This window comes from Musa acuminata, chromosome BXJ3-9, assembly GCF_036884655.1.
Source record: "Musa acuminata AAA Group cultivar baxijiao chromosome BXJ3-9, Cavendish_Baxijiao_AAA, whole genome shotgun sequence".
NCBI classification, from domain to species: domain Eukaryota; kingdom Viridiplantae; phylum Streptophyta; class Magnoliopsida; order Zingiberales; family Musaceae; genus Musa; species Musa acuminata.
In genome coordinates this window covers 34,511,910-34,536,380 of record NC_088357.1, presented here as the reverse complement: position 1 = coordinate 34,536,380, position 24,471 = coordinate 34,511,910, and the positions used below count along the sequence as shown (strand labels likewise).

Genomic DNA, 24,471 nt, shown 5'->3' with positions numbered 1-24,471 from the left:
AAATTTCTATAAAAAGAAATAATAGATGTTGGAAGGGTTTTCTATTAGATAGTAATGATGATTTTTTATGGTGCATATGTAGGCTATTCCCTGAAGGATACGCAGGCATAATTGATAGCAATGAGATATACTCATAATCATATGAGATTATCCATTTAAGTTGAAGGGGCAACATTGATATGGAAGGGTCTAAAATATGCAAAAGAAAATTAAATCTAACTCCCATAAAGATAAATTAGATTATAAAAATCATATAAAGATTCTTATTGTATTCCTTTTTCTACTCAATTCATCATAAATGATATCAAATAGTTGATTAGTGGGGTCCACCTAACTAAGTTTACCTATGAGCCTAAAATAAATCTTAATTTTACACCTAAGTTGATCAGTCTTACCACAATTGGACAAGATTATCTCTTGAGATATTTTGAATGGAGATTATCCCTATCCAAGTTTTAATATGTCTCTTCTATAATATTAATAATCTATAGATATTTTATTTAAACAAAAATACATATGATACACTAATACAGCTTAGACATGTATAAATTTCGATGTGGGTATATGAGTATGATATTTCAAATTGAAAACTTTGATTATAATTAAAATTTATTATTGTTTTCGTTGTTTAGAATAGTTACTCTTTCTATATGATTACTATAATAAAACGAATAAAATTTTAAATTTATATAATATAAAATGATAGAATCTATTATTGCTAAAAATAAATTTTCATGGTCCTCAAACCGGATAGTTTTCCTGCAGACAAATCATGGTTCAGTGGAATGGATGAGAAAGCTACACTCCGACATTGGTATCTTTAGGAGTGCCCCGCGGCAGGTTTTCTCGAGGTAATGTAGGTTGTGCTTAGCTATACATATTATGGTATCATCTTTAATGAGCATTGCTCTGTTGTCTCACAACTATTTTACGTTAAACTATATTATTGGAAATGGATCTCTTCTCAATATTTCCTAACAATTTCTAACTCTCTTCCGGAGAGAGAGAGAGAGAGAGAGAGAGAGAGTGAGTGTGTGTGTGTGGTGACAACACAAGCGTATCTTACTAATTCATATTTTCTGTTGATTATTTTAATATTCATATTCTGTATTTTCCCTTCCCTTTTCTGGGATAGAGAACAGGTGGACAGTTTACATCAATAATTTAGTGAATGGTATACATACGTATAGTTTATCCAATTAAACTGAGCATCGAGATTCGTGTTCGAAGCATCCACGGTCCGACAAGGGTGATGAAGCACGGGAAGCAACGATCACGGATGGACACGACTATCAAAGAAGGGGCCCCCCACCCCCCTGCATTCCAAGGGGTGTGTTTCTCTCACACGCACATCTGTTGTGCGTGTCGTGTTGGCACCAAGGAAAGGAAGATTCCCTTTGTCTTCCTATTAATTCCACAAAAGAGAAGAAATTTAGGGAAATTTCGGGATTCCAACACTTAATTATGAAAGAGGCATACATTGTCAATGTGTTTGTTTGGCGGACTGTTTCAAACTTTCAAGAGCCGTTTCTTCTGAAACGCGTGACTCATGTCGGTTCGAGAGGACAAGTTGTCTACATATTTGACAAGTAAACGGCTTTACAACCACTGAGACGAGCTCGGCGACGTGACAAAACTTGGACGACACCTTAATTACCACGTAAAGGAGACAAATAGACGAAGTCTTCTCTCTCTCTCTCTCTCTCTCTCACCGATGACTGTGACGTGAATAGCTACTTCCGTGGGACCATCTCCTCAGAGCTGATGCCACCAAGTTTCTTCGGGACGCGAAGAAGCCCGCCCGTTTCTTCCGCGCCGTCCGCCTACTCTTACTGCTCAGGGGCCCCGCGGCACTGGCCCGGTCGACCGAGGCAAGCGGCGGCCGCTCGGCCCCGCCTGTGTCCTCCGCGATCCCAAATTCCCCGAAGACCACAGTCCCCTCCGCCTGCTGCACGGCGGCCGATCCCTCGTCGGCCTCCACGTTGACAGCCAGTTTCCCGTTTCTGCTCGCTGCCAGTCGATCCGCGCACTCCGGCGTCACCCCGGAGCACCTCTTCACCTTTACCTTGACAAGCTTTGGGCACCCCGCCGCGAGGGCCTCCATCCCCTGGTCGGAGATGGGGCACCCCTTGATGCAGAGCTTCTTAAGAGCTGCGCACTTGGAGGCGATGCAGGCGACCTCGGCGTCCCCAAAGGTGTCGCTGCCGCAAAATGCGAGGCGTTCCAATCTGCAGCAGTTGCTCGCCATGAGCTCCAAGGTCCGGGACGTGGGATTGACCCCGATGAGGACCAGTTCTTGGAGACCGGCGCACCGCCGGGCCAGGGCCTGGAGACCCTCGTCGCCGATACGGTTCGCCCTCCACCCGTCGATGTGGACCTTGCGGAGGTGGGCGCAGCGGTCCGCAACAGCGGCGAGGCCTGCGTTGGTGCACTCCGGCGTCTTGACGAGGCGGAGGACCTCGAGATCGACGCAGACGGACAGGGCGGCGAGGCCGCTGTCGGTCACCTGCAGCCTCTCGAGGTGGATTTCGACAACCCCGGGGACCCTAGCGGCCATGTTCTTCAAGAGGGGATCCCAGTCGCCGGAGCAGCGGATGAGCTTGAGCGTCTTGAGGTTGGGGCACCCGGCGATGAGCGGTGCGAAGCACTGCGCATTGTAGAGACCCTTGAGGCAGACGGAGCGGAGGGAGGCGGCGCCGGCAACGAGTTCGGCGGTGGCGGACGGGTCGTGGAGGCCGCGGAGGCGCTTGATGGAGAGCTCTTCCAGGAGGGGGCACCCGCGGAGGACGGCGTCAACACCCTTGGCGCCAAAGGCGCAGGAGCCGACGGATAGCTTGCGCAGGCCCGAGCAGTAACGGGCGACAGCGGCCATGCCGGCATCGGTGAGGGCGCCGCAGGCGCGGAGCTTGAGGCTGGCAAGATTGGGACAGCGCGCCGCGACGAGGGCAAGCCCCTCGTCGCCAATGCTGTCGGTGCGGCTGCTGCATCGGAGGGTGAGTCTGGAGACGGCGTCGAAGCGGGCGAAGATGGCAGGAGCCACGTCGAGGAGCGCGGCGCGGGCGTCGAGCGCGAGGCGAAGGCGGCTCCGGCCCTCAACGGCGAGCCACCTTCGGCACACCAGTGAACAGCGCTTGCGGTCACCAGGGCCAAGCGACTGGAAGACGAGGGCGAGGCAGTCGTCGGGGAGGTCAGCGGTGTAGTCCGTCGCGGTGGAGATACCCGCCACCACAGCCGGCGGCGAGTCGGTGAGACGGCTGGAGGCGGATTGGCCCATGCACGGCGGGGGACCGGGAAGTGTGATGATGAAGCCTGGTGGTCTTGTAAGTTTTATGTCGTCGGGGGAAACGGGAGAGAAGGCGTCGAGTCCACGACGTAGGCCGCTCTTGTTGCGTTTATATACGGAGATGGTAATGTGGCCGTGGAAGACGAGAGAGAGAGAGAGAGAGAGAGAGAGAGAGAGAGAGAGTGGCGCGTCAAAGGGAGGGTGCGCGTAGAGACCAAAGACTGGGCTGGGACGAAAGAAAAGGGAATGGGGTGCGTGCAACAACGCGGGAGTAAAAGAATGGGCGGGTAGCAGACGAACCAAAATTAGAAAATTGGTTTGAGTTTGACCGATCACATGCCAGTCAAAACAGGAGACCTGTAGATGGGGGTAATATGTGTGTTCGGAATGAGAGATAGCCATACAAGGAAGAGTTGTTGATGCCGTGGTTTCATCGACTGGGTTTACGGAGTCATACGCCACTTTAGCTTTCCGTGGTGGACCAGTGAATACCAAGTCTTCCCCCTCGTACACCCACGATGATTTCCAGTGCTGTTGGGAATGCAATGAGATGACGAAGAAGATGATGATAATTTCCTCCTCGGAAAATATTGGAACATCCAGAAGAGTGGACTGTGGCAACGCATTCCTGACTGAGTTCAGAAGTCAAACCATCTTTAGGTTCTTCCGGTGGATTGTGTTACAGACATTCAAAGCTCATGGTCGTTTTTGAGACCCTCCCTCCATTTTTTCGGACCAACCCGATCATTATAAAGATTGATTATAGCTTACTAATCAGATCATTGAGGCCTTACAAAAATAAAAAACTTTCAACTCCTTATTTGTTATCTTGAATACTTTTTCCTTTTCTTTTTGGGGATAAAATAGAAGAGAAACATCCTATTCTATTTGGGCAATTTATATAAAAAAGTCCTCAACAACATAGTTTTATTGGATGACACCTCTTTTTATTTTTTTATTAAGAAATATTTTTTTATTTAAAATATAAAAATATTCTTAAAATTGGATCAATCCTTTTTATTGAATCGATTAGATTCGAACTGAATCGATCTAAGAGCTAGCTTGATATGATTGTGGTTACAATGTGAATCAAATGGATTCAAGTCGAATCGTATGAAGTTAATCAGGTCGACTCAAGTTTGAATCAAAAGACAAAGATTTACACGAGGGTTACACTAATGTAATTGGTGGAGACCGCCTCTCCCTCCTCTACTCCTCTTTGTTAATGAATAGCGATGTCCCCTCTCTAGTTGTAACAAACTCTTATGCTCCTCTCCTACGATGTAGTCTTTTGCTCCTCTTTAGTATTTGTGAATAGCGATGACATCTTTCCTTCTCCACTATCTCTATGGTATTTACACAATATCCTCCCCTCTCTAGTGGTGGTAAACCCCTCTACTCTTATATGATATTTGTGTCAACGATGACCTCATTTCCTCTCCGACTATGAATGATAGTGTATTTGTTACCGATGGCATCCTCCCTTTTTTTGACAACAAACTTCTATTTTTTCAAGAAAAAATGATAATTTTTTTTAAACCGATTTTTAGAGTTCTCAAAGGTTTTTATATTTATAAGAGGAAAATGATTAATCATTTACTAATTCTTGATATTTATATTTTTGGCATGTTTTGTTAATTTTAGTTAAACAAGAGGAGATTGATGATCTAAAACTAAAAGAGAGTCTTGTTCATAAATTATTTATTATTAAGGTGTCTAGATCTTGGGTCTGGATCAATAAGATTAGTAAATGTATTCATGAGTAATGTGGTTATATTTACAACACCTTCTAGGATTATCGTTGATAGTCTTCTATGTTTATGGTAAGATTTAAGTTGATTAATATTTGTTTTTAATTACAATAAGGTGTGAAATTATAAATATAATTTTCTTTTAGAAGATTTTTATTTGAAAATCTCATTTTGGTGTTTGTATAATTATCTTAAATAGTTTATAATTTTTATCTTAATTAATGAAATTAGACAAACATCTGTTGCATATTTTGCTTAGTGAAATTAATTTATAGATACTAAACATTTAGAATAGTCATTTTCTCTGAATTTTTTTTTCTATATTTGTTTAAACTTTAGATATAATGTCCTATATTTATAACATTTAATTTTGTTTATAGATAGAATGACATCACTATCCTTTCGACTTAGGGGTAAGAAAGCATATCAAACAACTACTATAAAGAATATAAATAATAATTTAATGATTTATATTAATCATTATTAAATTATATACAACCAATACTTTTTTTATGTGTGAACTCAAAGATGTCTGAATCATCCATTCTTCAATCTTGACCTCTTCTTGTGTCACCCACTCAACCTCCTCTTGTGTCACCCTCTCATTTATTATAATATTAATTAATTTAAGTATTTTGTCTATGATCTGAAGTTTAGTTTTGCAAATATGACATGGATGAAAGAACACACTATTAATGTTTGAAGTGATGGAGAATAATCACATAACTAATTCTGTTGAAGATGATTCAAATGTCATATGTGAATTTATGGCATATATTGACTTGTGCTTAATTATTAATTATTTATTTTCTATGTTTACATGTGTTAAAGTCCTAAGTATTAATTTTGGTAAGTCATATTAGATGGTGAATTTAATTTATTTATTCTATTTTATTAATGTATCATTTATTTATTATTTATTAGTTCATAATCTTTGTGATACTATTATTCACATATGCCATTGGTGCTTATCAACTCATTGTTGACTTACATATATTTAGTGCCATCAGTGGAGAAGACTAGACATTTGCGTTCACATTTAGTGAGGATAAGATTATAATCTCAAGTTTAAGCTTAATTTGAGCTCCTTGGTTGTGGAGGAAGGACAATTCTAACGGGTGACCTCGAAATGACTAATTCAAGTACTAATTATTTTAATATCTATATATTATTATATTATATTCTAAAAAGTGTTTGATTTTATTAATATCTTTTCGTTGTGATAAATTTTGTAGGACAAAAAGAATAGAAGGATACACTCACTTGATATATAGAGTTTACGGTCTGGTAAATGTTTCGTGATTCAATTTAGTACAACTAATAACTTATCTAAAGAGATTTACTAAATAATTTTTTGGGTACAATTAAAAGAAAGGTAGAGATGACACCTATCAATTTCAAAACATGAAAATAAATGCTTGATTGATTGAAAAAAGATATAGTAGAAGCTATAGAGGTATTTTTTTAGTTATTTTGAATTAAGTAACACAAGAGATTTAACTCCAAATAATTATTTATTAATTGATGTCTATAATATCTTTTTCCAATCAAAGTTTGACTATCCTCGTACTCAGAACATAGCTAAGTGGATACTATAATGAATGAATTCAAAATGGAGGAATTGGAAATGTGATTTAAAATCCATTCATTATGATAGCTTGAAGTCTATGTCCTTTCATTTAAAAAATATTCTTGATAGAGTTCACAAAGACCAATGGGTCAGTCTCAGTGCTTATTAGAACTTTGAGGAAGGATAGATATATAATACTCTTGAATTCAGAATCATATCGTCTTGGGTAAATATTGAATTTTATAGATTTATAATATTTTTTTAGAATCTTAGCAAGAGAAATAAGGTCAACAGATCAAAATTATGCCGGGTTGATTGATAAAAAGTTTAAGTAGAATTTTCATAAACATTTGATGTATTTTTTATTTACTAAGAATATTATCTTTTATTATGGAGACATGGAATAAGCCAATTAGAGATGATATTTTTATTATTAATCATAAAAAAAGATACAATGCTAATAGATGAAGATGTAGCAAGAGTAATTGTATATACAACTCGAGCATTTCGTTAATGTCATGCTTCTTATATTTTTTTTATTAATTTTTATTTTTATTAATAATATATTTATTTTTATTACAGAAACAAATAAAGAATCTTAAGACAACAACATCTTGAATCATATGATATTATGTATGATATTCCAGTAAATGAAGAGAGCATCGGAGTAACCAAAATGGAATTGAGTAGGATCGAAGAACAATCCTGTTAATTATATGAACCAATGAGATGAGAAAGATGAAGGAAATTGAATAAATATTGAATTTTACAGCGAAAAAGGAACTTCGATAAACAGTCTTCTTGTTCGGTAGAAAAAAGGAAATTGTACAGGGAAAAAGATGAAGCAAGTTTCAGGAGTTCAGTTTGTACTCTTCTCCTCTACTGTGTTGATAAAGATTGAATAATTATTTGCTAGAAGAACTTCGATATGATCGAGTGACAGCTACCCGATTCGGTTTTACTTAATTATCATGAATTAGTGCCGCAGCAGTTGACGTTCCTGCTTCTGCTGCCAACGGAAACCAATAGAAAAGCGAGGTCAAGAAAGAGTCGCGGTTCGAAAGCGAAGAAGATAAGAAGATTCAATCTGGAGTTGTGATCTGATCTGATGATTGCATGATTATAAACCGGTGTCAGTTCTTATCGGAAAGAAGGACAAGACGTTCCCGCCACGAATCAGGAGGCAGAAAAGAAGAGTGGATTAATACACGTAGGGACGTCCGCATGAATTGGTTGTGGGGGCTTCGAATGATAAAAACGCATGCACCGAAGATACGACGACTCCAGCCGCATGCAAGTTGGCAAGTTGGGCGGCACCTCTTTAGTTAATTTATTGGGTCTTTTTGCTCGAACAATAATCTAAGGTGATTACTGCCGAAAGCTTCCAAAAATTTATTAAAAAAAAAAAAAAACATCCTTCTGAACTGCTTAAATTCGATTTTGATGCTTGTGTACATATTTAGAAGACACCCTAGTCGAGTTAAAAAAAATAAATAGGATAGAATTAACGTCCACCTTATCCGATATAATACCAACTGAATACCCATGAATTCATGCATTAATTATGATAACAACTTGATTTAGTGTCAGTAATTATGATTCCTCAGTTTCGTCTGATATCAAAGGTAAAATGATAGATATATTTTTATTTTATATTGGATGAACGTATGACTCTATCCACTTACATTTAAATATTTTGAACCATATGATTTAAGTTCACTAAGTTAATGATTTTATTTTTATTTAATCAAATCACGATAAATTAGTATCAGAGGACACTTAGAACCAAGAGGCCGAAGGACTAAATAAAAAAAATTATTTTAAATATCAATCTTTTTGGCTAGAGTTGTTTACCCATAGTAAAAGCGTAGCTATTTTTCGAATTTGGCTGTGTTAAATTAACCTCTATGCCAAGCAAGTTTTTCTTCTGTCATTGTCTCTGACACCTATCCATCTTCTCGTGTACTGATTGTTAGAAGAGGATAGAAAATATAAATTATAGAAGAAGCTGTTTGCATTGATATATTCTCTTGCTATTTATATAGGTTAAGAGGGAGGATTTCTCTCGATAGAGTAGAGAGATTTTCTTAAACAGTTAGAAAAATCTTATATGCTTTCATGTCCTCGCAAGATGGTGCTCCTATCAAGGATACCAATCTTGGATCGATGCAATATAAAAAGTTTACAAGCGAGAGGCTTCGTGAGTGAGTCGGCTAATTGATCAACCGTATATACATGAGAAACACGAAGTTGATGACGGACAACTTGATCTCGCACAAAGTGGAAGTCGATAGCAATATGTTTCATGCGAAAGTGGAACTCCGGATTAGTGCACAAATAGGTAGCTTCGACATTATCATAATATATTGTAGGAGTGGAATTGATGTTGAGTTCCTTGAGTAGATTTGTGACCCAATTGAGTTCTGCAGTGGTAGTGGTAATGACATGGTATTCAGCTTCAGTTATAGACTATGCGACTATCTTTTACTCCTTAGAACTCCAACTGATTGAATTAGCACCAAAGAAGACAATATACCCCGATGTGGATATTCTATCATCAAAATTGTCTGCCCAATCGACATCGAAAAATGCATGAAGATGAAGTGGAGAGTGTTTACGAATAAAGATACCATGATTGAGGGTCCCTTTAAGATATTGTAGGATTCATTTGATTGTAGACCAGTGCATAGTAGATGACCTCTGCATAAACTGTGATAATTTGTTGACTGCATAGGAGATGTCTGGATGGGTGAGAGTTAAGTACTGTAAAGAGCTAATGACGTAGCGGTATTAAGTGGGTTCCGTGGTAGGACGTCTATTAGATAATTTGAGACCGCATTTGTATCATGCATGTTTGTTTTTAATAACAAATTTTGAATGTACTTTCGTTGTGATAAAAAGAGACATGAAGATGTGAATGTAACTTCTACGCCTAGATAGTAGTTCAAGGGTCCTAGATCTTTAAGTGAGAATCAATCTGCTAACTGTTTGATGAATGCTTGGATTTCTATGGGATTGTTGCCTATGACAATAATGTCATCCATATATACCAGAATATATATTGTGTCTCCATGGTGTTGTTGTAGAAATAACGAGGTATCAGATTTGGAATTGAAAAAGCCAACTGAAATAAAAAAAGAGCCAAGTTCAATGTACTAAGCTCTTGGAGCCTAACGAAGTCCATAAATAGCTTTTCGAAGTTTACAAACATGTTTTGGATACTGAGGATGAGTGAAACCAAGAGGTTATTATAATATCTCTCACTTTTAAAAATTTATTAATAAAGATTTATATGTAAATTGGAGGATCTATATGTAAATATAGAAATTTTAAGGACTAAATTGCTAAGTTGCAAAATGAAAAGAAAATAAAGAAAATCGAAAATTTTGGTTTTATCCTACCGCCTCCCACGCTCTTTGTTCTCGAGACAGAGAGAGGAGCGGTGGGGTGTGGGGAGAAGAAGAGGGGAGAAGAGAAGAAAAGAAGAAGAAGAAGAAGAAGAAGAAGAGAGGGAAGAGGGAGAGGAAAGAGAGATAGCTGTAGCAGCTAGGGCTGCAGCACCTCTGTTTCATGTAGGAGGAAACAGAGGAGTTCATGTGTGGGGGCGTCGGGGAGGAGAAGAGGAGAAGAAGAGAAGCAGAGGAAGAAGAAGAAGAAGAAGAAGAAGAAGAAGAAGAAGAAGAAGAAGAAGAAAAGAGGAGGTGGCTGCGGCAAGGGCTGCAGCGAGGAGCCGTGGGGCGTTGGGGAGGAGAAAGGAAGAAGAGAAGAAGAAGAAAAGAAGAAGAAGAGGGAAAAGAAGAGAGGAGGAAGAGGAGGGAGAAGAGAAGAATAGAAGAAGAAGAAAAAGAGAGGGAAGTGGGAGAGGAGCGAGAGGTGGCAGCAGCTAGGGCTACAGCACCTCTGTTTCCTGCAGGCAGAAACAGAGGAGACGAGGTGTGGGGTGTTGGGGACGAGAAGAAGAAGAAGAGGAAAAAGAAGAAGAGAAAAAGAGAAAAAAGAAGGATGGCTACGGCATGGGCTGCAGTGAGAAGGTGTGGGGTGTCGGGTAGGAGAAGGGAAGAAGAAGAAGGAGAAGAAGGAGAAGAAGGAGAAGAAGAAGAAGAGGAAGAGAAGAAGTAGAAGCGGGTGAAGAGGCGACACCTTTGTTTCCTGCAGGAGGAAACAGAGGAGAGGAGGTGCTGTTCGTCGGGGAGAAGAAGAAGAGGAAGAGAAGAAGAAGAGGAAGCATGAGAAGAGGTTGTGATACCTCTGTTTCCTGCAAAGGAAACAGAGGAGAGGGTGTGTGTGACGCCGGGGAGGAGGAGGGAAGAAGAAGAGGAGAAGAAGAAGAGAAGGGAAAGGAGGAGCTGCGGCTGCGGCAGTGGCAGCTGCAGCTGGAAGAGAAGGAGAGGAAGAGATGGTGAGGAAGAAGAGAAGAAGAAGAAACGAAGGAGAAGGAAGAGGAGAAGGGAAAGAAGCAGCTGCGGCTGTGGCAGATGTAGCTGTGGCAGGGAAAGACGAAGAGGAAGGAAGAAGAGAAGGAGAGGAAGAAGAGAAGGGGAAGAAGGGGCTGCGGCTGCGGCGATGGCAGCTGCAGCTAGAAGAGAAGAAGGAGAGGAAGATGAGCAGGGGAGGAAGAAGAGGCTACGGCCGTGGCTGAGGCTGTGACTACAGTAGTGCAGCTGGGAAAGAAGAGAAGGAAAGGAAGAAGAGAAAGGAAAAGGGAAGAAGAGAGGAAGAGGAGAAGGGGAGGCAGCTACGGCAGTGGCAGCTGCAGTTGGAAGAGAAGGAGAGGAAACAGAGCAGGGGAGGAAGAAGAGGCTACGGCTGTGGTGGTTGCGGCCGTGGCTGCGACTGCAGCTGCGACTGCTAGGTTGGCTGCGGTAACCGCGGCAGCGGTGGTGGCTGCAGCAGCTGCTTTTGGGAAAGAGAAAGAAAGAAAAGGGAAAGAAAAAAAGGGGCCGTGGCCGTGATTGCGGCTGCTGCGGTGGTGGCAACTGCGTCAGCGGTAGCTGGGTTTGGAAAAGAAAAAGTAGGAACGAGAGAAGGGAGGAAGGAAGTAGTGCAGTGGAAGGGGCTGTGGTTGTGACAGCAGCTACGGTCGTGGCTACGACTGTGGTAGTGGCAACGGCGATGGCTGCGACAGCTGTGTTTGAAAAAGAAAACAACGGAATGAGAGTAAGAGAGAGCAGGTGACTATACCTCTATGTTCTGTATGAGCTGCAGTTGTGGAGGAAAAAGAGAAGACATATATAGAACACGGAACAGGGAGAGGACACGGAGGAAAAGTAGAAGGATTTGGGCTGACACCTTCTTTGGATCTTCGGATCGAAATCTTTGAAAGGCAAGTTTCCTGATTGTTTCTCCAGTAATTGTTTTAATTTTTCTTATTGCAAGTATTATGATCTTCCTCATGCAAGTGTTCTTATCTTTCCTATTGCAAGTGTTCCGATCCTTCATATTGCAAGCTTTCAATTCTTTCCTATTGCAAGTTTCCCGATCGTTTCTCCTGTAATTGTTCTAATTTTTCTTATTACAAGTGTTTCGATCCTTTCTATTGCAAGTGTTTCAATCCTTTCTATTGCAAATGTTTCAATCCTTTTTATTGCAAGTGTTCCGATCCTTCCTATTGCAAGCTTTCTAATCTTTCCTATTGCAAGTGTCCTGATCTTTCCTTACTGTAATTTTATCTCTACATTTACTTTGAATATGAGGAACTTTAAATTGTTCTAGCCGTGCATTTGATATATCTCCTGTTTAGACGTAACGATCCGAATCTGTGCAACTTCTGAGATTCTGGCCTTTTTACCTTGTTATGATTATAACTTCATGTATTGACCTCTGATTTGGACAAAAATTATTTGATCAGATTATAGACTCATAAACCTTTCTTTTGATAGCTTTCTTGAGTATATTGGAACACGATTGATAGTTTGAATCATTTGTTCAATGTGCCTCTTGAATTCTGCCAGAAATCGAGCTTTGGTCGATTTCACATATTCTGGTTTCATTCATTTGGAAATTGATATCCTTTAGGTTTCTTATTCAATTGAGCTTTATATTACTACTTTGAATTCTTGTATGCTCTTGTCCTACATGTATTTGGATACTTAAATCTGTTATGTAAACTTCATGTTTGTATCGTAATGTTTCATAAAGGCACATGTACATTTCGTTGTTCCGCATATGCTTCCGATATGTCCAAATTTATTGTTCACAATACCCTTTTGTACTCTGGTGTTTGTGGGATTATTTGGACCTTTTGCCAGAAATGATAAAGGGTATGTGCTTAGAGCCCGCGATGCTATAGATTATGTTTGGTGGTCATTTAGAAATGGATAGACCATATTATGTTTGGAATCCCACTTCACCTTCTATCTGTTTGATATGAAATTCAGAGCCGACCTAGCACTTGGGTAGGGTGAGAGGGCTCGAGTAGGAAAGGACTACCCGTGGATGGAGTCGAGAACTCATCACGGCATGGAGCCACCACTGAGTTAAACCTCACATGCACTTTGCTAGGGTACGACGTCTAAGCTTCTGTTTCGTATTTTGTATTGATATGCTCCAAAATATTTCCTATACCATTGATATACTTCAAAATGCTTCACATACCATTGATATGTTCCGAAATGTTCCATTTGTCATTGATATGCTTCGGAACATCTTGTACGCTATTGATATGCTCCAATTACTCTATGCTCCATTTGTTATGAACCAAATATGTTATGAATGAAATGACATTTGCGATTCTATATCTAATGAGATGATATCCTTGAATCTTTTGGATTCTGTCTTGCATTGTGATGTCTTGTTTGTTTGAAACTGTCCCTTCTCGTGCTATATATGCTTTATTACTTGCTGAGCTATTTTTAGCTCACTCCGTTATTATATAAATATTTCAGGTCAGCTTGTCATTCTTTGAGATGTTTGAATTAGGCTGAGGCAGTGGAGAGCTATTCTGAATTATGGGCAAGTCTTGTTGGTTATTATGTTATTGTTGTATAAGCATATTTTGTATGTAATGAAATATTGTCGATGAATCGAAATGGATATACTGTGTAAAAGTATTAGAAGATCTCTCTTATTTGAAATTTCGAAATGTTAAGTCTAGTTTACGATGATATGAACTTGTAGTAAATGGTTGGAGTTTTGATTGTATAAATTACTTAGCTTATGGATTTATAAATGTTGTTCATGTTTGTTAAGTTGGCTTGGGTTGACATAAATGTGAATTATCGGATGACGTGATATATGATTATAAACTGCACAGGTTTTATAGATGTGAATTTGATAGAATGTTTTTCAGTGTCCTCAAATGTGTATTTGGATCCTGGATGGATTTGTGTTGAAATTGTTTTAATATCATGGATATTTGAGGGGCGTGACAGAGGTGGTATCAGAGCATGATTTGAGGATCATTGAAATATTTGATATGTTGACGTGCAAAATATATTGAGGTCTAGTGAACTATAATGATCGGTGGAAATTTTCTTTGATGTATTTTAGGAATCTAAGATGATGAGGACATTTGGTCCTCCGATTTCATTTGTTTCTAATTAATTAAGGGGAATGAAAGGATTGATCGGGGATATTGAATCAGAGTGGCGCAGCAGAAGCATGATGAACATAATTTCATTGGTGGTAGAAAAATGGATGATGCAAACAGAGAAGATATTGTTGAATCTCGTATTTTGATGATGAAACTACTTGATATATGTTTATGATTTAATCTGCGTTTTGAGTGACGCAGTGTGCTTCGATCAGGATGAGACAATTAAAGCAGGAACATCATGTTGTGCCGGAGGAACATGTCAGAAGATTGGATGTCGGGCCGGTGGATCGGTCGACGTATCGACAGAAGGCTTCGGGCCGTGGACTCGGGCATCGGGCCAAGAAGAGCAGGTATTGTGCTAAGGATATCGGAGTTGCGGAGTCAACTGGTCGATTGGGCAATAGGCTGCAGGAAAGGACGATGCGCCGAAGAATCGGACAAAGCGTCGAGGGACCAATGACATGCCGGACAACTTGGTTAATTGCTTAGGATTAATTGTCTCGATCGAAGTTTTTGTTTTGTGTGTGCAGGATTAACTACGATGAAAGTAAGACATGCAACAGGAGTTGTGCCGGAGTCATGACAATGATCACATTGGGAGTTCGAGAGCTCGACGGAAGTTCGGACAGTCGTCGGAGGTTCTGCGGGAACAAATCCGAGAAGTCCAGAAGCTTGCCAAAGGAGCTCGTCGGAACTTGCCAAGTGGATCGTCGCAGTCCAGGAGTTTGCCGGAAGTCCGCAGGAGCATCACCGAGGGTTCATCGGATGATCGACGGAAGTTCGCCGGAAACTCGCCGGAAGAAGCGAGTGACACACCGAAGCAAGCTGCAGAATATGTCTTAGGAAATAATCGTAGTTAGCACTTTGATTAAGTTAGAAATGGGAGGTGATCCTATTAGCTTAATCCTAGGGCAATTGGGCCCCTGAAGAACTCAAATTGGGTCGAATGGTTCAACCCATTCGGACCCAGGTTGCTGTGGGAGGTGCAACCGCCCAGGCAGGGAGGTAGCACCGCCCAGGCTATGTCTCCCAGCGAGACTGGGCGGTGCAACCGCCCCAGCCAAGAGGTGCAACCGCCCAGGGCTCAGTCTCCGAGCGAGACTGGGCGGTGCAACCTCCTATGTCAGGAGGTTGCACCGCCAGAGCTCAAGTTTCGAGCTCCGCCAGGCGGTGCAACCTCTCCAGTCAAGCGGTGCAACCGCCTGAGCTCGGTCTTCGAGCTCTGGCAGAGAGGTGCAACCGCCCCTGACAGAGGTGGCACCGCCCAGAGGCTCAGTCTTCGAGCTCTACCAGGCGGTGCAACCGCTCCAGTCAGGAGGTGCAACCGCCTGATCCCGGAATTCCGGGATTTGATTGTTTTGAGCTCCAAATTTGAACTGGGTTGGGGCCTATAAATACCCCACCCATTCAGCACTGAAAGCATAGAACACACACTCGAAATCTTGCTATCTTTCTATGTTTCTTAGAGCTCAAAACTGCTAGTTCTCCTATTTCTATTCTTCAAGTTTGAGTTGTAAAGAGGGGAGAGAAAACTTCTGTAAGGGTTGTCTCCTAAGCCCGTCAAAAGGAGTGAATCTGTAAGAGGGTAGTTGGCCTTCGCCTATTGAAGGAAGGCTTCTAGTTGACGTCGGTGACCTCGTCGGTGGAGGAAGCCAAAAGTGGAGTAGGTCAAGACTGACCGAACCACTCTAAATCTCTGGTTTGCTTTTATTTTAAGCACTTTATCATTACTGCAAACCTCCTACATAGCTACTGCTCTCTACGCTTTTACGAACAAGTTTATAAGTTCTGATCTTTCTGAATCTGCATTCAGACGTAAATCAGTGTTTTCGTACGATCCTTACATTGCAATTTACATTTACGTTTTGATTCTATTTATAACTATAAACTGTCTTCTGCGCTTTTACGAACGAGTTTCTTTACAGTTTACGTTTACGTTTTGATTCCATTTATAACTGCAAACTGCCTTCTGCGCTTTTACGAACGAGTGTCTAAGTTCAGATCTTTCCGAATCTGAGTTTAGACACAAACTGCGCTTAGACGCAATCTGTGCTTAGACGCAAACTGCGCTTAGACGCAAACTGCGCTTAGATGCAATCTGAGCTTAGACGCAAACTGCGCTTAGATGCAAACTGCGCTTAGACGCAATCTGCATTTTGACGCAAACTGCATTTAGACGCAAACTGCGTAAACTGCGCTTAGACGCAAACTGTGTTTTAACGTAAACTGCACTTAATCATAGGTAATCTTAGAATTGGCTTTTGCATCAAAATAGTTTTTATCGAACGAATGCAGCTTTCGTTTTTAATCGCTGAAAGATTTCCGCTGCACTAATTCACCCCCCCCCCCTCTTAGTGCTCTCGATCCTAACAATTGGTATCAGAGCGGGGTATTTCTCATTTCGGATTTACACCCGAGAGAAATGGCTCTTCAAGAGGGCTTTTCGGTCTTTCGTCCACCGTTCTTTAACGGATTGGACTACACTTATTGGAAAACTCGAATGAGAGTTTTCTTGATTTCTCTAAATATGGATTTATGGAATATCGTTGAAAACGGTTTTCAACTTCCCTCTAAACCGATGAACGAATGGTCGGATTTAGAGAAGAAGTATTTTTCTTTAAACGCAAAGGCTATGAATGCCTTATTTTGCGCTTTGGACAAAAATGAGTTCAATCGGGTTTCTTTGTGTGAAACGGCTTTCGATATTTGGCGCACTCTTGAAATCACGCACGAGGGAACTAGTAGAGTCAAAGACTCAAAAGTTAATATTTTACTGCATGATTTCGAGCTTTTTCATATGAAACCAAGCGAAACCGTTGTTGACATGTACACCCGTTTTACGGATGTCGTCAATGGTTTAAAATCACTTGGTAAAAGCTTTTCGGATTTTGAACTCGTTAACAAAGTTTTGCGCTCACTTTCTAAAACTTGGAATTCAAAAGTAACTGCTATTCAAGAATCGAAAAACTTGAACCAATTTCCACTTGAAGAACTAATTGGTTCATTGATCACATATGAAATGACGTGCAATGCACGTGAAGAACTTGAGAACCACCTTCCAAAGAACAGGAAGGATTTGGGACATAGAACATTTGAAGACCACTCGAGCATAAGCTCAAGTGATGGTGAACTTAAACTACATATGAAACAAAAATTAAAAAGTAAAAAGAACGGAACTACTTGCTTTGAACGCAAGAAGAAGAACAAAAACTGGGATGAATCGAGCTCCTCTGAAGGCGAGGAGAAAATCAACAAAGGCGAGGTGGCAAACTACGCCTTTACGCCTTTCGACGCTGAGGTAATCAAAATGCCTTTAATTTACTTTGAAATTACATGATGCTTTTCATAAAGCATTTCTCCTTTTTTAATTTTCTTAAAAATTGCATGTTTAATAATTTTATAATGAAAATACAAACAATTAGGAATCATGCTTATCATTCTAGTAATTTTGAAAATAATCATGAAAATTGCATGTTTATGATAAACAAAATGATTTTGATTAAAAATACCTTATGAAATCATGTTATATGTGGTTGAGAAGTAATAATGTGTATCATGTTGATTTCCATTGTTATTTCTCGATTTTGAGTATATGAAATCATGTTTAATTTGAAGTTATGATTAATGAGTATATATTTTTGAAATTATGTATGATGATTCTTGATTATCGATTTTCATGATAATAACAGTGGCTTTAAAAAAAAAAATTGATGCATGTTTTCTTAAATGAAAAGGCATGCTAACATGAAATCGACCACTTAAAATGAAACACTTAAAAAGGGAAAAATATATTATCAATGAAATCATGAATCTATTTATGTTATAAATTTTGTGAGCCATAAAAATGATTTTGATGATTCAAATTTGAAATGAGTTTTATTAAAATCATGATCTTGATTTTTCTCTTGAATGATTGTGACTTGTATTCCTTGATATGATTTTTATGCAATTCTTTGTATTTATGAAATATTTATCTCATCACCCAATTATTTCTTTTCAATATTCCTCAAGTGATGATATGAATGCATGAGATATTCATGAATTTATTTTGATGTATGCAAATGAGAAGTTTCGATCATGCATGGTAGGATGCAATGTGACAAATTAATACCATGATGATTTGAAATATTTATGATTTGGAATGATGCATATGCTTTTTATTATGATAATGTATGATGTGTATCATGAATGCTTAAAAAATTAAATAAATAAATGTTTATATCATGTTAGATGGTTTTACATATTATGCATGATAAGCTATAGTGATAAGTGAAACAATGATTGAAATAATATGAATGATGATTTGGAATCATGCATATAATAACGAGTTTATATGTTTTGAAAATGTGCATGTTTTAATTTGAAAATATAATGATGCACAAATGAGATTGATACTAACCTTTGTCATGATTTAAAAATTGATGTAAAGGGTTTTTCCCTTCTTTTTGACAATGACAAAAGGGGAGATAGCTAGCTTGCACAATTCAAGAAGAAAGCAAAAATTGCACTTCTCAAAAGAGAAGAAATTGCTATCTTGAACATCACCAAGAAGTGCTATCTTGCAAATCTTAAGACACACAAATGCAATCATGCAAAATTTGTAATTTTGCACATCATTAAAATTTATGATGCTTTGGTGATTATATATGTTCTAAAATGTTATAAAATTCACTAGCTTGCATGATGTAGAACTTAGCTATATTGAACATCACCAAGGAATGCTATCTTGCCTATCTCAAGAAGCAAAAAGTTAACTTGCACATCTAGCAAAACTTATATTTCAAGAAGCAAGAGTTGCTTTCTTGAACATCTCAAAATTGCTAGCTTGCGAGCCTTAAAATGTTGAAATTTTTTGCTAGCTTGAATATGGTAAACTTGCTATCATACTACCATGATGATGAGCATACCTTATCTTCATGATTATATTCGAAAAACTATGGCAAAAATATGTCCGAATGATTAAACGAGTTAAAATTATTTTTCAGACTTTTTTGATTGAATGATCAAATCACTTGATTGCCATAATAATTTTACACAATTACTTACCATGATTACATGTTGGAAATTATGTGCTTGAATACAAAAATTTCCATGATAATAAGCATGTTTTACCTTCATGATTGTAATTGAATATCTCTAGTAAAACCCTGTCCGAATGTATGAAAGTGTCAAATTTCATTTTCGGATTTTCTTGATCCTAACAATTGGATTTTCTTGATACATTATCCTCTTCCGAATTTAACAAGCATATGTCATATCAAGTTTAATTCACATCATTGATTTTTGACATATGGAATCATCTAGCAAATGCACTTATCATGTGAAAAATATTTTTCGAGAAACATATTTGATGATTCCCTCTTATAAAAGGAAGATATTTTTACATATAAGGATTTGACTCACTTACATATCTTAATCCTTGCAAAAATGAAGTGTGCTTTAATACCTTATCGATTTGAACTTCACATATGGCTTTCCTCCTTCATGTAAAAAGATAACAAATAAAAAGAAAGAAGCAATAAAAGCTATCTCCATGTCATGTTTTCCTCGAGATGTTTGCATAATTGGTATCCTATCACTCACTGTTGGAAAATGACATGAACCAACTTATGGCATCGCACTTATATTTAAAATTTGTTTATATCGGTCTCCTTGTTGTTGATGACAAAAGGGGAGAAATATATAAATTGATACTATGAGTGCCATATTTGAAGAATATGAATAGATGTTATGAATGCCATATTATGATGAGATATCAAAAGTAGCATTCATATGAATAGGTGCTATGAATGTCATATCATGTTAAGATATCAAGAACTTGAATCGCAATTTACATATTGATATCTTACCATTTGATGATAGCAAACTGCATGATGATAAAACTTGAGATTATATTTTTCATGCAATGAGTTAAACTTACATCACAAACACTTGATTGTGGTACTTCTCCTTTTTGTTGATGACAAAGGGGGAGAAGTATTTGATGACATGATAGGTTATGCATAAGTTTATGCATAAGTTCATGATAATGTGTTGCAAGTATTCATGATGAATATTGCAATGACTTGAATTCAGTTTGAATTCAAGGTTCTATCAATATGGCATATTGATAGGGGGAGTTTGTTTAAACTCTGGGAGTTAAGGTTAACTCCGTTTATGATGACATGTTGCTTAGATTTTTGAATCTAAGAGTTTCTATCAATATGGCATATTGATAGGGGGAGTTTGTTTAAACTCCGGGAGTTAAGGTTAACTCCGTCATCAAGTAGTTGTCATCATCAAAAAGGGGGAGATTGTTGAATCTCGTATTTTGATGATGAAACTACTTGATATATGTTTATGATTTAATCTGCGTTTTGAGTGACGCAGGGTGCTTCGATCAGGATGAGATAATTAAAGCAGGAACATCATGTTGTGCCAGAGGAACATGTCAGAAGATTGGACGTCGGGCCGGCGGATCGGTCGACGTATCGACAGAAGGCTTCGGGCCGTGGACTCGGGCATCGGGCCAAGAAGAGCAGGTATTGTGCCAAGGATATCGGAGTTGCGGAATCAACTGGCCGATTGGGCAATAGGCTGTAAGAAAGGATGATGCGCCGAAGAATCGGACGAAGCGTCGAGGGACCAATGACATGCCGGACAACTTGGTTAATTGCTTAGGATTAATTGTCTCGATCGAAGTTTTTGTTTTGTGTGTGCAGGATTAACTACGATGAAAGTAAGATATGCAGCAGGAGTTGCGCCGGAGTCATGACAATGATCACGTTGGGAGTTCGAGAGCTCGACGGAAGTTCGGACAATCGTCGGAGGTTCTGCGGGAACAAATCCGAGAAGTCCAGAAGCTTGCCAAAGGAGCTCGTCGGAACTTGCCAAATGGATCATCGCAGTCTAGGAGTTTGCCGGAAGTCCGCAGGAGCATCACCGAGGGTTCATCGGATGATCGACGGAAGTTCGCCGGAAACTCGCCGGAAGAAGCGAGTGACACACCGAAGCAAGCTGCAGAATATGTCTTAGGAAATAATCGTAGTTAGCACTTTGATTAAGTTAGAAATGGGAGGTGATCCCATTAGCTTAATCCTGGGGCAATTGGGCCCCTGAAGAACTCAAATTGGGTCGAATGGTTTAACCCATTCGGACCCAGGTTGCTGTGGGAGGTGCAACCGCCCAGGCAGGGAGGTAGCATCGCCCAGGCTATGTCTCCCAGCGAGACTGGGCGGTGCAACCGCCCCAGCCAAGAGGTGCAACCGCCTAGGGCTCAGTCTTCGAGTGAGACTGGGCGGTGCAACCTCCTATGTCAGGAGGTTGCACCGCTAGAGCTCAAGTTTCGAGCTCTGCCAGGCGGTGCAACCTCTCCAGTCAGGCGGTGCAACCGCCTGAGCTCGGTCTTCAAGCTCTGGCAGAGAGGTGCAACCACCCCTGACAGAGGTGGCACCGCCCAGAGGCTCAGTCTTCGAGCTCTACCAGGCGGTGCAACCGCTCCAGTCAGGAGGTGCAACCGCCTGATCCCGGAATTCCGGGATTTGATCGTTTTGAGCTCCAAATTCGAACTGGGTTGGGGCCTATAAATACCCCACCCATTCAGCACTGAAAGCATAGAATACACACTCGAAATCTTGCTATTTTTCTGTGTTTCTTAGAGCTCAAAACTGCTAGTTCTCCTCTTTCTATTCTTCAAGTTTGAGTTGTAAAGAGAGGAGAGAAAACTTCTGTAAGGGTTGTCTCCTAAGCCCGTCAAAAGGAGTGAATCTGTAAGAGGGTAGTTGGCCTTCGCCTATTGAAGGAAGGCTTCTAGTTGACGTCGGTGACCTCGTCGATGGAGGAAGCCAAAAGTGGAGTAGGTCAAGACTGATCGAACCACTCTAAATCTCTGGTTTGCTTTTATTTTGAGCACTTTATCATTACTGCAAACCTCCTACATAGCTACTACTCTCTGCGCTTTTACGAACAAGTTTCTAAGTTCTAATCTTTTCGAATATGCATTTAGACATAAATCGATGTTTTCGTACGAACCTTACATTGCAGTTTACATTTACGTTTTGATTCTATTTATAACTGCAAACTGTCTTCTGCGCTTTTACGAATGAGTTTCTTTGCAGTTTACGTTTACGTTTTGATTCCATTTATAACTACAAACTGCCTTCTGTGCTTTTACGAACGAGTGTCTAAGTTCAGATCTTTCAGAATCTGAGTTTAGATGCAAACTGCGCTTAGACGCAATCTGCGCTTAGACACAAACTGCGCTTAGACGCAAACTGTGCTTAGACGCAATCTGAGCTTAGACGCAAACTGCGCTTAGATGCAAACTGCGCTTAGACGCAATCTGCATTTAGATGCAAACTGCATTTAGACGCAAACTGCGCTTAGACGCAAACTGTGTTTAAACGTAAACTGCACTTAATCATAAGTAATCTTAGAATCGGCTTTTGCATCAAAATAGTTTTTATCGAACGAACGCAGCTTTCGTTTTTAATCGCTGAAAGATTTCCGCTACACTAATTCACCCCCCCCCCCCTCTTAGTGCTCTCGATCCTAACAGATATTTGGTGTACAAAATTGTTCTGATGATTAAAAGATTTCTTTTGCCACATTATATTGGAAGTAGAGGCTGATCATTAATGGGAACAATGAAAAGAATTTTTGAAGATCAGTAGCGAGAATGATAAGGACAAGTTTACCAATAAAAATATGATTGGAAATGAATCAGAAAGTAATACACAAAAGGGTTAAGACATTTGGATTTGAAATGAGAAGTCACCACAAAAGACTCAATTATGTGTGAATTACAAGTTAAATTATGAAAAAATTTGTGTTTTCGGGTGATTGGAGTTTATTTTGTTTGTAGAAAGTTGGATCATAAAATAAAAGACTACCCTTTGAACAAGAAGAAAGAGTCACTGCCTCTTAAATCATCAGCCCATGTCAGAGTGTATGCTATCACTGAATATGATTCTAAAACTTCTGAATTAGTAGTCGAAGGTATTATGTATGTTTATGAAAGAATGCAAATATTTGTTTGACCATGGGTCCTATCTACGATTTGATTCATAATATTTTGCTTATCACTTGGGCAATCAACTTAGACCACTGGATTATATGCTATAAGTAAATATGACTATCGAGGATTCTTTGATAACAAACTTGAATCTGGTCCTCTTGTCTGATTTTTATTGGAAAACTTGAACTTTTTGCTGATTTAGTTCTCCTAGAGATTTAGAATTTTGATATTATACTTGGTATGAATTGGCTATCTTCTTATCATACCAGTATGAATTGTTATATAATTAATGATCACTTTTTGCATATTAGATCAGCCCATCTTTTATTTTGAAAGTATTGGATATGATTTATCTCCTTGCCTAATGTATCCCAAGATGATTTGCCTGAATTACCTCTAAAAGTGACTTTGCTTTTGATTTGGTCCTTGGGACAATCCTAAAATCTAAGCCTCTCTACAGAATGATATCATTTGAGTAAGCAGAATTAGAAAAATAACTACAAGAACTATTAAATAAGGATTTTATTTGGCTTAATATTTCATCTTGGGGTGCTTGTTAGGACTCTAGCTAGGAGAGTCCTAATTGAGAGGGACATTCTATTAGGACTCTAGCTAGGAGAGTCCTAATTGAGAGGGACATTCATGTAGAAGGTTGTTTCTTAGAGAAAAATAAGGAATTGTAAAGGAATATGAGTCTTGAGTAGGAGTCTTATTAGGAGTTGGTTAGAAGTAGGAGTCTTGAGTAGGAGTCCTATTAGGAGTTAGGGTTTAGAAGCCCTATAAATAGTCATGTATTCCTCCTCTTTTTATAAGCAATAGATGAATATTTTCTGCAGCCTTTGAGCAGCAACTTGGAGGGAGGAACCCCTATAGAGTTCCAAGGAGGCCGATCCCCTAAAGAGATCAACCCCAAGTTTAGAATCTGCAAAGGTTCTAACACCTGGTATCAGAGCAACATTCTTGGCATCTCACTACCCTTCCATAACCATCCATCAACCCTCCACAACCGCCCAAGCAATTCCCACAATTGCTTAAAAGATTGTCGCCAAATTCCACCGTCATCTCCACCACCACAGATCATCCTTTGATCTCCCCGTGAATTGCAACAGGTTCTGGTTTCCTACCATACTGTTGATGCAATTTAGTTATCCCTATTCGAAAATCCAAAAAAAAAAAAATTTTCGTTCCTATATTGCTGTAAATTTTCATCGTAAGTTGCTGAAATTTTTCGACGAGAATTCTGTTATCTCAACTTACACTAATTTTCTTGCTGTTACTGCCAAAATTTTCTTGATTAAATTGGACATCCTTGCTGTCATATAAACTGAGATATTACTA

The 24,471-nt window shown here is 39.5% G+C and overlaps 1 protein-coding gene across 1 annotated transcript; it reads right to left on the bottom strand.

Annotated features, from left to right (window-relative positions):
- Positions 1 to 1,628: 1,628 nt before the first annotated feature.
- On the bottom strand, positions 1,629 to 3,419 carry LOC135648449 (F-box protein At1g47056-like). Its single transcript, XM_065166156.1, has one exon. The coding sequence runs from the start codon at positions 3,272 to 3,274 to the stop codon at positions 1,709 to 1,711; it is 1,566 nt and encodes a 521-aa protein (XP_065022228.1). The 5' UTR covers positions 3,275 to 3,419; the 3' UTR covers positions 1,629 to 1,708.
- Positions 3,420 to 24,471: the final 21,052 nt, after the last annotated feature.